The 13,539-nt window shown below is 41.3% G+C and overlaps 1 protein-coding gene across 10 annotated transcripts in view; it reads left to right on the forward strand.

Annotated features, from left to right (window-relative positions):
* Positions 1–13,539, forward strand: part of LOC138953581 (calpain-B-like) — an 84,410-nt gene that overhangs the window by 37,771 nt on the left and 33,100 nt on the right. For all 10 annotated transcript variants that reach the window (XM_070325423.1, XM_070325424.1, XM_070325425.1 and 7 more), the window contains exons 2-5: positions 7,812–7,881; positions 9,225–9,477; positions 9,841–10,012; positions 10,654–10,734. In XM_070325423.1, coding sequence (XP_070181524.1) covers positions 7,812–7,881; positions 9,225–9,477; positions 9,841–10,012; positions 10,654–10,734 — 576 coding nt within the window. The remainder of the gene's footprint in view (positions 1–7,811; positions 7,882–9,224; positions 9,478–9,840; positions 10,013–10,653; positions 10,735–13,539) is intronic.

A 13,539-nucleotide genomic window follows, 5' to 3' on the forward strand; every position in this document is an offset into this window, starting at 1 on the left:
CTTAGTTTGACTTTTGCAAAACTAAGTAATTACACATTTAATTGAATCAGTCAGACAGACGGAGACATAGAGAGACAGACAGAGGGCAAACACAAATCTGAGAAAGAAACCCCTTTAAAAATGTTACCATGTTTGAAATGAAACATCGCAAGGTGAAGCCATAATTCATCACCTTTCAGTATGACGTCATGAGCGTGTTCCACACTTGAAATGACGTGCTTTTGGAGCTTGGAAGTATAATTTCCATTCAACGATCCCAGTTTGTTAAGTTTGAGCATATTTTCAACGTCAAACACCATGAAACTATATATATTTGGAATCAGAAAATGATAAGGAATAGATAGAAGTTGTTTTTAAGTGTCTTTTTTCATAAATAAAGATAGTGGTTATTTATCGGTTTTCTTCATTTTTAAGCATAATTATCAATACAAAACAACAAAACTATATAGTTTTAGATACAGGACGCAATAGGGAATACACCAATATAAATTTTCTGTTTCAAATATTAGTTTTTAAAAATGTGAAAAAATGACATATTTCGAACAAACATTTCAATAACAAAACTTTAAGTGACCAAGCTGAAATGCAATCCCATAATCCGGCCTAGATCTGAGATTGTGTGATAAGAAATTCGATCAAATTGATGAAAAACTGTAACTGTGAAAGTGCTGCCTCGACCTTTTGGCAAACGGTAAAATATGACGTCATCAAACTGTCCTATCAATAAACGGAAAAACCTTCTATGAGAAAATCCAATCAAAAATATTCATATCAAATTTCATAAAGATCCACTCAGTATATTATGAGATATGATCTGCAGTGTGAAAAAAAACAATCTCACGCCCATAACGCAACTTATTTGGTCGTGTTCTGCCGATACTATAATGTTTTTCTTTCCTAAAACACACTATAATAGTAGCCCTTCCCAATGTCTATGCTAAAACTGACTTGTCTGTGTTGTCAATGATTTTGCAACAGTGTGAGAACAAAAAGTTTAACAAATCTCACGCCCATAACGTTGTGACACGAAAACTCATTTGGTCGTGTTCTGCCGATACTATAATGTTTTTCTTTCTTAAAACACACTATAATAGTAGCCCTTCCCAAATGCAATGCTAAAAATGACTGGTCTGTGTTGTCAATGATTTTCTGCGAGAATGCGATCTATCTGTTTGTCGCAAAGACCGTGTGACACGAAAGTTATGAGCGGAAGACAAATCTGCTGAGTGCAATTACGTTTCAGAAGATAGTTGGTTAAAACAGTTTATCACTCAGACACGCAAAGGAACACTATAACTTTATTATTCAGGCCATATATTTGCTTTCCTTTGTCATGTATGAAAGCACTGGCCTTGGTTGAAGAAAGTGACCTGACGCTGTGCAACAAATGTGTCGCCATTTTCCGCCGTGTTTTGTAAATAAAACGTGTTTACTACCCACACATAAAAAACGATGCTGTTGGTTCTTTTTATTTTCTTATTGTTTGATTCATGCTTAGCAGTTTAGTATGCTTTGTTTTCTTCTCAATTCAATGGATGGCTATAAAATAAGCATTTAAATGTGAAGGTGTTAACATTACCCATGATCTGAGCTGTTCACATCCGCAAGACATTCGTATATGGATTTGTATGCATTCGCAATGATCGGTAAGGCTTCGAATTTTCAATATTTTTTCCTGTCCATTCGTCTCTTTTTTTGTGCCGAATACATGTTCATATTCGCAAGGATATTCGGCACAGTGTAAGACAGGCCTTACCGGTAACGGTATTCTCACTGTGAGGTGTTCATGGTGTTCTTCTTTTGGTTTGGTTTATTTTGTTGAACTCGTAAAAGAAGGTGATTCTACATTGTAACCATATTATAAATGACACACTCTGACACTTGCATTCATTCAATAAGTTTCATTTGTTAACCTTGCAGGGAGGGGGGGTGAGTGAGAGAGAGACAGAGACAGACAGACAGAGACAGAGAGAGAGAGAGAGAGAGAGAGAGAGAGAGAGAGAGAGAGAGAGAGAGAGAGAGAGAGAGAGAGACAATGACAATGACAAATTCTGTATTAACGAGGGTAATGGCATAAGCAAACAGGTGCTTTTTTACATCCTGCCCTCGCCCATGGGAGGGTTTAATCTAATGATAATACGTTTTAAAAATGTTGGAATATCAATTGAAGAAGTAATAAAAACAAACGACAAACAAGAAAACGATTTAACAGACTAAACAAACAAACAAAAATATACATACAAACGAACATGACATATTATTGTTATATTATAGAGAGAGAGAGAGAGAGAGAGAGAGAGAGAGAGAGAGAGAGAGAGAGAGAGAGAGAGAGAGAGAGAGAGAGAGAGAGAGAGAGAGAGAGAGAAAACAATATGACATAGGATGTCTTTTGGATGGTTCGGCGGCTCATTGAATTGCAAAATCAATGGATGTGATGTTCAGTTCACACGCAAAACCCTATGAACTGATCAGGGTGCAGAGGAGGGTTCGAAACACGTCAAATAAGTGTAGTTTAATTGCTGCAGGGGTCTAAATTGAGTATTATTGAGTCCATTCAGAAATGTCTCTCAGGATTAAAATGTGCACTCATTTGTTTCCGATGTGGTGAACATTATTAATGGGTATTGGTTCACAGTCAATCAATCAATATGAGGCTTATATCGCGCGTATTCCGTGGGTACAGTTCTAAGCGCAGGGATTTTTTTTAATTTATTTTTTATTTTTATGCAATTTATATCGCACACATATTCAAGGCGCAGGGATTTATTTATGCCGTGTGAGATGGAATTTTTTTACACAATACATCACGCATTCACATCGGCCAGCAGATCGCAGCCATTTCGGCGCATATCCTACTTTTCGCGGCCTATTATTCCAAGTCACACGGGTATTTTGGTGGACATTTTTACCTATGCCTATACAATTTTGCCAGGAAAGACCCTTTTGTCAATCGTGGGATCTTTAACGTGCACACCCCAATGTAGTGTACACAGCAGTCTGTTGATCGATCAATTGACCAATCAAGGACACACCCAATGAGTCAGTCAGCCGGTCACTGAGTCAATCGAGTCAAGCAAACACTACAGCTGAGAACTTGGACATGCCAGTGTCCCCCAATTATAATTTTGTGTGAAAATTCTTATCTGGAATTAAATGGTACAAATACACAAAAGGAACTGGCGCTATAGCGTAAGCACGCCTAGCTTGCTCGGGGGGTCCGGGGGCATGCCCCCCCGGAAAATTTTGAAAAAAAGGATGCAAAATGGTGCAATCTGGTGCATTTTGAGGATGATCATTACCAGTTTCAGGCAGCAGATTTTGTCACTGATTAATACCCCCAAAAAACACAATTTTTTTTTTTGGCTGGGGGGGGGGGGGGGGGGATTTCCGGAAAGCCAGAAACCCCCCTCGTCCGCCCCTGATGAGGGTCGGTCAGGTTTGGATGGCCTTTGAAAGCCAGTGGTCATTTGAATGGCTTAACTTGATGGCTCGCTTGACGTCATCACTTTTCGGTCCGTGTATACCCCGCGGTGTTGTTACAAACCAAATTGAAAAATGCCTGAGAGGGCTTTGGCAGACTATAACACCCTGAGCAGCAGGTGTAAGTTTTATTCAATTAAAATCAATTCAATACAATTATTTATCTGAATGCGTAACAAACATTTTTTTTTCTTTTGGCTCGTGTACGCAAATATTACATCACAGAAAGACATACTCTCAAAACATATTAACACATTAAATTTACACATCTGCACACACATCTCAACAATAACAAAACACACATCCCTACCCCCACCCTCACATACATATTTACCTAAATAATCTCATGTGTTTGTTAAAAATGAAAGTACATTAAGAATGAAGTCATTACCAGTCAACTTAAAAATAGGCTTATTTTGTACGCAAGTTAGCATCACACAACTGTCACCAGAATCATGAACACTGCCATTAACTTCTGCCGTCACTGGCATTTCTTTTCTTTTTTTAAATTGGTGGTCGGTGCAAAATGGAGTCTAATGTTTCATAGCTTTACTGTGTGTTGTCTTTGTACTGAACTCTTGTGTTTGTTGTTGTGCGTTTAGCTTCAAGTTGAGTATGACAAAAAAGCATTGACGCATGCATGTCGCCGACAACCTGAAACACACACACAGACAATCTGAAACACGCACACACACACACGCACACACACACGCACACACACATTGATTATATTTTTAACCGAGCAGTAAAGCTGAACACACATTTGAAGAGGGGGGAAAAGTGCAAAAGAGGCTTGAGGAAGGATGCAATTACTGGGTTCAGTGTTTGCACCGTCAGTGAGTTGCTGTGCAAGGCGACTGGTATGGTGATCACCATCACTTGCAAGGTAGTTGAGGAACTTCAGACGCTGTTGTGGAGCGCGAAGATTAAATGGAGCGTGCAGAAGTATTTCCAGAGAGACAACACAGGCGTTTGCTAGGTGATCCTTTGTTACCTACCTTGTAATTGACCTTTCTGGGTCTCCCTTGTGCTACGTTGATCGTCTGTTCGCTCACTCTGTGACACGTTTTGCCTCAATTGAGTACCCGCGGCTCACAGTGAGAAAACATGACTGATGTTAATCGCTCCTTGTGAAATCCCAACCCCAACTCTCACCCTTACCATCAACAACAGAAACAAGCGACATATTATAAGAATATAAAAATATCATACGGGCAAAGGAGAGGGTTCTCTCTCTCTCAGTCCCTCCCCCCCCCTTTTTTTTGGGGGGGGGGGGGAGGGTAGGTGTGTTTGAAGGGAGCAAGAGAAATGAGAGGATTAAATATCCGTCTCTTTGATAGTTACAGAATGTTTCCATGGAAAGCAGATTTAAACACAGATACATGTAAAGCCATCGAAAACGGGCGCCTGTTGAGGCCAGAAGATCAAGGTCACTGAACCGCTCAAGGGAATACCTTCCAGGAGTGCACGTGCGCGTTCCATTTTTGGCCAAAGTCCGTGCATCGCCGTGTTACTGTTAGTGTTACCGCGTTAGTGTAAGCGTGGCAGGAGCGATGGCACCACAGTGGATTGTAGATGGCACTGAGCAAGCCAATAAGTTTAGCGACGATGTTATTGTGCTTTGTGTGTGTGTGTGTGTGTGTGTGTGATTTATGGACTCATAGTTCATTTTGTTCCATTTTAGCATGGGAAATTGCCTTCTGCAGATTGTCTTTTGCTTAGCTGTTGACAAGAACCACATCATAGTTTTCTGTTTGTTTCTTAGGCCTGAAATCCGAAAGGAGAGAAGGCGCCTGTTTGTTTTGATCCCAGTCAGCGTCAGAGGGTTTAGCCTGCGAAAAGGACTGCCGCCGGTTGATGTTTCTTCGTGTAGACCTCTGAATCATCACTAGCGGAGTTTGGTAGAGAAAGAAGTGGAGGCAATGAAGTCTCTGGGGGAAAATGTTCTCTTTCTCGGACATCTCTCTTCAAACTCCCCCCCCCCCCCCCCCCCCCCCCCCCCCCCCCCCCCCCCCCCCCCCCCCCCCATCCTCGCCTTCCACACACACACGATGCAAGACCGGCATCACACTACCTTCAGATGAGCTCTCTGTGCTTGTTTCAAGTCTGGTGCAAATTAATGCAGACTGACTTGGCATTCTCTGTTGTGCTAATTGAATAATTCCAAGGCCCTGACAATTAAGACAGGGTGACCCAAAAAAAGAGAGTACCCAAACAAAACGTCATAAATTGAACAAAAATAAAGCAATCTTCATACATTTATTTACACACACAAGTAGCCTCTGCATGATTTGGACAGAAAATTTTAGCGTTCTAGCTTGTCTTTCAGGAAAGTTATGCTCATTCTACAGAACATGCTCCAAATGGCCTCCGCTCCGCTGCAGGCAAACTTGAACTCCTGCGCAAAGTTATCAATCACCCGCACACACTCCTGTTGCGAGATTCCGCCTAATCATGGTTGTTGTGATGGCTCTCTTGAGTTCTGTGATTGTCTGTGGGTTGTTCCTGTAGACGTTGTCTTTCAGGAACCCCCAAAGATAGAAATCTGGGGGATTTAAATCCTGGAGAGGCCACTTGGAGCATGTTCTGTAGAATGAGCATAACTTTCCTGAAAGACAAGCTAGAATTAGAATGCTAAAATTTTCTGTGCAAATCATGCAGAGGCTACTTGTGTGTGTAAATAATTTTTTTTGGGTCACCCTGTACATGAATAAAATATATTGATAAATTCATTCATAAATTAATGAATAGATAAATAAACAAATAAATAGATGGGTAAATAAAGAAATAGATAGATAAATAAATAATTCATATACATGTATATTCATTCATTAGTGTGGTCTTTCATAATTATATTACTTGGGTTTTCTTTTCTTTCGAAAGTAGTTTCTCTGTGGCAAGTAACTACCTCCATTGCAAAGCCTGCATTTTTCTTATAATTATGCTTTTTCCTTTCTGGTACCACCGAGACCATGATTATCGCAGCAGACTTTTTGAGGTGTGGTAGTTTTTCTTGGCATCCGGTAAGAGTGCAGCAAGCATGATGGTGTTGGACTGGTACCAACACTCATCTTCCAGTCACCAGCCTACAGTCTGCTCTTACTTTTGTTTTGTTAACCAAGTTGCTCTCAGCTTCATGTACTACACTCTACAGCATTTTGGCACTGCAAGTCTGTGGTCAGTGGTGTGGCCAGTATTAACATCCTTGGGGCAAAAGTGATGATTGTGCAGGACAAGTTGACATAAGCAGTGCTATTACCTATCTGTACTTACTGCTCATACACTGTTTTTAGTTATTGGTAAACAGCATCCTTAGGGTAGGAAATATGGTTTATGGTCTTAAAATTAAGGGGTATGTTTTCAGAATATTTTCTTGACTTGCAGAAGACAGCATCAGTGCTAAATGGAGGATGCTTTTTCAAACTCACTGTTGGTTGAACAAACTATCCCAAAAATAAAAATGATCTATTTAATTGAGCTTGCATCTCTTCTCTGCATCTAAACCATGGCAGAAGCAGATGGTGGAGACACTAGCCTGTACTTAATTATATCCTCTGTACACAGCTGTGTTTAATAGAATTTTTTGAGGAATTTGGCCTGTTGGGTTGCAGATAACTAATTCTGTGCAAGGTTGTTTAAAATAATCCCTGTTTGGATATTGTATACACACGTTTTTGTTCAGTTTTTGAGCTGACATTTGATAACAGCTCAGAAATGTTCCTGCATTTAAACAAGCATCATTTGGCAACACGCAGCGCACACTGGCAGATTTGTTGAAATGTATATATCTTCATATGTAAACACATACACAAACAGACTCTCATACACACTTGCCAAGGGATGCATACAGGATAAACACCTGTGCAGTTGATCTTCTCTTCTGTTGCATTGATAGCAATGTAGACTTAGTAATTCCTCTCAATGTGCAAATAAAGACAGATAGGTTAAAGATCCCACGATTGACAAAAGGGTCTTTCCTGGCAAAATTGTTTAGGCATAGATAAAAATGTCCACCAAATACCCGTTTGACTTGGAATAAAGGCCGTGAAAGGTGAATGCTCGCCTAATAGGCTACTGAGCTTTACTGGCCGATGTGAATGCGTTATATATTGTGTGTAAAAAATGTCTGTTTGTCTGTCTGTCTGTAAAAAAATTCCATTTCAAACGGCAGAAATTAATATGTAAGCGCCTAGGGCTATATCTAGATTAGGCGCATAAAAATGATCACAATAATAATAATAATAATAATAATAATAGGTGATGTTGATGCCATAACGCTAGTTGGGACACTGACAGTATTACTGATGTGCCCCATTTTGTGTGTGTTACAGGAGATCTGTGACAACCCTGAGTGGATCTCATCAGGAGCCAGTCGCTTTGATGTTCGCCAAGGAGAACTTGGTGAGAGCATGTTTTCAAGCTAATGATGATCTGTCTGTTTGTCTGTCTGTCTTTCTGTCTGTCCGTCTGTCTGTCTCAGGCATGCTACTTTTCCGGTAATTGCCGGAAATCCGGTAAAGCCGTTTTCAAAATCCGGGAAAGTCAAATTTATTCCGGTGAAGTTGAAAAATTTCCGCAAAAACGATCCGTGTGAATATCGCGCAATGAAGCCAGCGCACGCGCGTTGCCCGTCATTGGTCTTGCCGTTCTGAATCTAGAACGTTCCCAATCTAGTTCTGCGGATGTAGGCCGTGATCGTTTTTGGCGAAATGTTTCGCCCAGATATTGTACAGAGAAATTCGCCGGGACCATTTGATTCCGGCGTGAAGAACAAATGGAGTTGGGCTTGGCTTGAAAACACCTTCCCGCCGGAAAAAAAGAAGGCTGACACAAAGAAGAACAAATCCGGCAAAAGCGGCAAAAAGAACTGTGCCTTCTTTGACTTGTGAGTGACTACTCTTCCTTGCATTTGTTTTTTTGCAGTAACCTTTTTCAATGCTTTTGTGACTTGTAAACCCTTTTCATGTGAGCCTCCAAACTGGTGAAAACACCACTACTGTAGTACAGTGCACTGGTGAATACATACGTGTTGAATGGTGGTGGGGGGAGGCTAAAATGGGATTTATAACAAGATCACAACACTATTACAGCCCTGAAAATGATGCCCAGAATGCACCAGATTGCACAGATTTTAACCGTTTTTTGAAAAATGTTCCGGGGGGGCATGCCCCCGGACCCCCCTAGTTGACTCGCCTGCTTCGCAGGCTCAGGCTTCGCTTCTTTCAGGTAAAACCATTTTTGGCCTGTAGCATGCCTGCTGTCTGTCTGTCTGTGAGCTACAGTGTGGATATTTACATTAACAATCTTTTGAGTATAGAACTTGATTACATTGCTTTGGCAGATTTGATAAAGCAGAAGGTTTAAGTGTCACTTAATTACTTTTTCATCCTGTTTTTCACCCTTACTTCAAACACCTGACACATGGGTACCTCTTCCGCTGGTAAACTATGATGGTCATCTGATTAGTCGTGTATGAATTTGTAGAATGTGTCTGACAAACAAGTGTACAAGTGCACAGTAATTTATATACCAATTACTTCTGTAGTTTAACATGTTTTTTGTCATGATCCTCATTTTCTTCTTCTGTGTTAATAGCCTACAACTTTCATATATACTTGAATTTTACATGTGGACTTTAACGTGAATGACCATTTTCTACCTCACCATTTTTTAGTGTGCGTGGTATCTATCAATTCAGAGCTGAATGCTTAACCTGGATATTAAACGCGTCTGCTCTGTTCCAGGTGATTGCTGGCTGCTGGCGGCCGTTGCCTCCCTGACGTGTAATGACAAACTGTTCCACAAGGTGGTGCCGCCAGAGCAGAACTTCACTGATGACTACTGCGGTCTGTTCCGCTTCAACTTCTGGCACCAGGGTGACTGGCAGGAAGTGGTGGTGGACGACCGACTGCCCACCTACAACGGTCAGCTGGTCTTCATGCACTCCACCGAGAAGAATGAGTTCTGGAGCGCTCTGCTGGAGAAGGCCTATGCCAAGTGAGTAGCACTATTGTGGCATGTTTCTTCTTCTTCTGCATTCATGGGCTGAAACTCCCACGTACACTCGCGTTTTTTGAACAAGTGGTTTTTTTCGTGTATGATCGTTGTACCCAGCCATTTAGGCAGCAATACGCCAATTTCAAAGGATGCATGCTGGGTATTTTCGTGTTTTTACGACCCATCAAACTCTGACATGGATTACAGGATCTCTTCTGTGCATGCATTGTTTTGTGCTTGCATGTACACACGAAAGGGGATAAGGCACTAGCAGGTCTTTAAGAAAATCTGAGCGTTAACATGCTAGGGAAATAAACCTGTAACCCTTAGCCCAAGGTGACCAGTGTCATGTTATATTTTCAGGCTGATGGGATCCTACGAGTCCCTGAAGGGAGGCAGCACCTCAGAGGCCATGGAAGACTTCACGGGTGGTGTGACAGAGATGTTTGATCTGAGGGAGAAGGCTCCCCCCAACCTGCTGAGGATCATGCTCAAGGCCTACGAGCGTGGCTCCCTCATGGGATGCTCCATTGATGTGAGTGTTCCACAGCAGTGGCAGACAGTTTGTGGGTCTGTTTTGTTTTGCAGATGAAAGTATGATATCTCTATTTGTCTGCCTCCCTCTGAGGAGTTCTGTCTGTCTGTCTGTCTCCCTCTGTCTGCCTCTCTCTCTCTCTCTTATTGTGTTGCTCTGTCTGTCTGTCTCTCTGTCTGTCTCTCTCTTTCTCTCTTCGTGTGCCAGGTGCAGTCTTCTGTCATGCTCAAGCCTCAGCAGAAGCGTGTCGTGTTAATTAGGGGAAAATTATACCTGCGCAGAGTCAGCGGCGCTGCATGCTGCGATAGGGATTATGACGAGTACTTGGCCTGTTTTCTTTTTACGCAATGTGTAGCGGGCTGGGGAAAAAAAAGAATTACCTCAATAATCTGCAGTGCGTCGTCTTTGCCGATGACTCTGCGCAGATGTAATTTGCCCCTTATCATGTGCCCTTTCCGTTTTGGTAACAGTAATATTTTTTTAAATTAATGTACATAGCTTTGTCACTCGAATACTTTATGGTGTGCAGAAACTGCGAATTTGCAAGGTAGTGAAGTAACTGGTGTGAAAGTTACATCTAAGCTATGGAACATGTATTAAACGGCTTTGTCATGTTAATAACTTATGTGTATGTGTTGCAGGCTGACCCAGGTAGGATTGAAGCAGAGCAGGACAATGGTTTGATCATGGGTCACGCTTACAGTGTCACCAAAATCAGCTTGGTGAGTACCCTCTCTTCACTAAGCAGTATTTTTATCCATTCATCTTTATTCATTGTATCATTCGCTTATCCTTAAAAGAACGTTTTGGGTACTTTCTTTTCACATAATCTTGGCAACCATTCTTTGAGCTTGCTACCACAAGAAACTTCATATAAGACAGCGTAGCACTAGCAGACAATTTGGTCCCATTTAAGAATATGAAATTTGTTATCTTAGTTCTCCTTTGAGAATATGAATGATGCATTATTTCCTTGCGTGATCTACAGCTGAGGGTATATGGTTTTCATCATGAATTTGTTAATTTTCCGGCTGTTATATTTCAAGTTTTTTTTCCATTAATTTTCTTTCCTTTCTCTTTCTTGATGTAAAAAAAGAAGCATGCAAAAAAATGCATGTTGCAAATATTTGATTACAGCAAAGGTTAACATCTCTAACATCAGCTGTCTATCTGTCCTCATTATTCATTAAATTGTGTGTCTTTATTTTTGGCATGGAGTAATAATGAGTACAGTTCAAAATGAGATAATTGCTATTGTTATGTACCACGCCTGAATTTCTCTATGAGATAATAAAGTATTCTTATTCTTATTATTATGTTTCTTGGCAGCTAACAATTGTTAAATCTCGAGCTCGCACTCAACCTCATGTAGGTATCGGGGTTAGTGTGGTCTTCTTTTTTCCCATGAAGATAAGGAAGAAATGAACAGCTCCAATTAGTCTGAGGAACCTGTTGTAAATTTACTATTTTGGTGCATGTATAAGGTGTGGATCAGCTTCATTACACAGTGCTCTGCAACAGTGCAAGAAATCCTTACATGAGTCTGGCTGGTGCTTAAAATACATAATCCGCTTGCTCCCAGGGTGTGATTTTCTACACATCAGAGAAGTTTACACCTGGTTATCCCTTCCTCATGTCTCTGCCTGTCTGAGTTGAGAGAGAGAGTGAGAGAGAGAGAGAGAAAGAGAGAGAGAGAGAGAGTCTGGAGTCTGGAGTCTGGATTGTTTATTGATTAGGCCTTGGGCCCATTTCAATTCGGGGTGTACAAAGTTTCAACATTCATGCTTCATGCAAAATAATCATAGTAATATTAATCATAATAAAAATCATCATCATCGTAATGACAGTCGACATGGCGACAGTGGAAACAGGCATTTACAACAGCAAAACGTTTGAAAAAGGACAGTAATGCATCAGCACAAATTCCAGTCTCTGTCGCACTTCACTCATGTCTCTCTGTCATCCTTCCGTCCATCCATCCATCCATCCATCCAGCCAACCATCCATCCATCCATCCTTCTATCCATCTCATGTCCCTCTGTCCAACCATTCATCCGTCATCCATCTATTCATCCCTCCATCTATCTCTTCGCATGCCCTTTCACACGCAAATCTGCAAGCAGTTATATGCATAATCGTTGCATCCCTGATACATAGCATCACATTTTGATTAACGTTTTCAAAAAACAAAACATTATTACTATTTTTTTAAGCAATCGACAAAAACAACAAAAATAGCATACACATAAAACAAGATCGTGCAATATCTCATATTCACTGTACCCACTCACTGCGTATTTTAAACGCGTTCATGATGAAGGTTGCAAGTCTAAGTAGTATTGATCTGTTTGGTGTCGCTAGAAGTAGCGCCAGTTTAAAGCTTGATGGACGGTTGTAATATTTTGCAGGTATGTAGTACAGTAAAACCTGTCTCTAACGGACACCCTTGGGGAATGGTAATAGTGTCCCTATTAGACAGGTGTCCCTTCTTCACAGGTGGAGGGGCCGGGGCAATATTTTACAAAGAGCACTAAAATGAACAAGACACTTTTTGTCAGTCCTGTAGTATGTATTTATTGGATTGAACATGAGACTCACTGAAAATGTGAGTAAACAAATGATACATGTAGCAAACAACAACAACATCCCCCCCCCCCCCCCCCCCCACCTACCCCGTTCCCTACACACACTCAGTGTGCATTCAAACTTACGCAAGTCGGACGTCACAAAGCTAAAAATAGCTGACTCTTCATCAGTCATTCAACGGGGAATTCCGCAGTGTGTCTCGGCCAAATTGGGTCAGCTCTTGTTTCATTCAGTTTTTCTAGTCTCAGCATAAATGCATGGAACAGAAATTTAGCTGTGTTAACTATTGATTCCTTCGAACGATTGCTTACAAAGAGAGAGAGAGAGAGATCGAGAGAGAGATTAGTAGGAGGGGGGAAGGGGGGAGTGGTAAATCATAAATGGTTGCCATATGGCCACTCCCATACCATGTTGTTCAGGTCTTCATATTGAACGTTTTCCGACGTTTCACAGTTTTTTGGTCGATTCGAGCACCTGACTCCCACTCCTTCATCACGTCTTCTTTTTCCGATTTGATTCTCGCGATCTGTGTTTTACCACATCCCATCTCCTTCGCCACATCTCGGCATGATTGGCCGCTATCTAGTTTTTTCAAGGCAGCGACACGCTGCTCTAAAGTCAACGCTTTTCTTCAAGTTTTCCTGCTGGAGATTCCATTTTCAAACACAGTAGTCTACTGTTGCTTTTGGTTGTGACTGTATCCACAATGCGGCAAAGCGAAAGTGAGCGAAGCGAAAGTGAGTGAGCGAAAGTGGGTCTTCATCTAAACAAGCCACTGATTGGTCAGAAAAGGGACAGGACAACCAATCAACAACCATTTGTGCTACGGCTACCGGTTGGCTGCGAGCACTGACTGCATAACAGTCGAGTTTTCGAAGTTGCGTTTTTATGTACGTTGTGTCCGTTTGTGACAGTGTTTACACTTCCTACGGTCCGAAAAA

The sequence above is a fragment of the Littorina saxatilis genome, linkage group LG17 (genome assembly GCF_037325665.1).
Source record: "Littorina saxatilis isolate snail1 linkage group LG17, US_GU_Lsax_2.0, whole genome shotgun sequence".
NCBI classification, from domain to species: Eukaryota; Metazoa; Mollusca; class Gastropoda; order Littorinimorpha; family Littorinidae; genus Littorina; species Littorina saxatilis.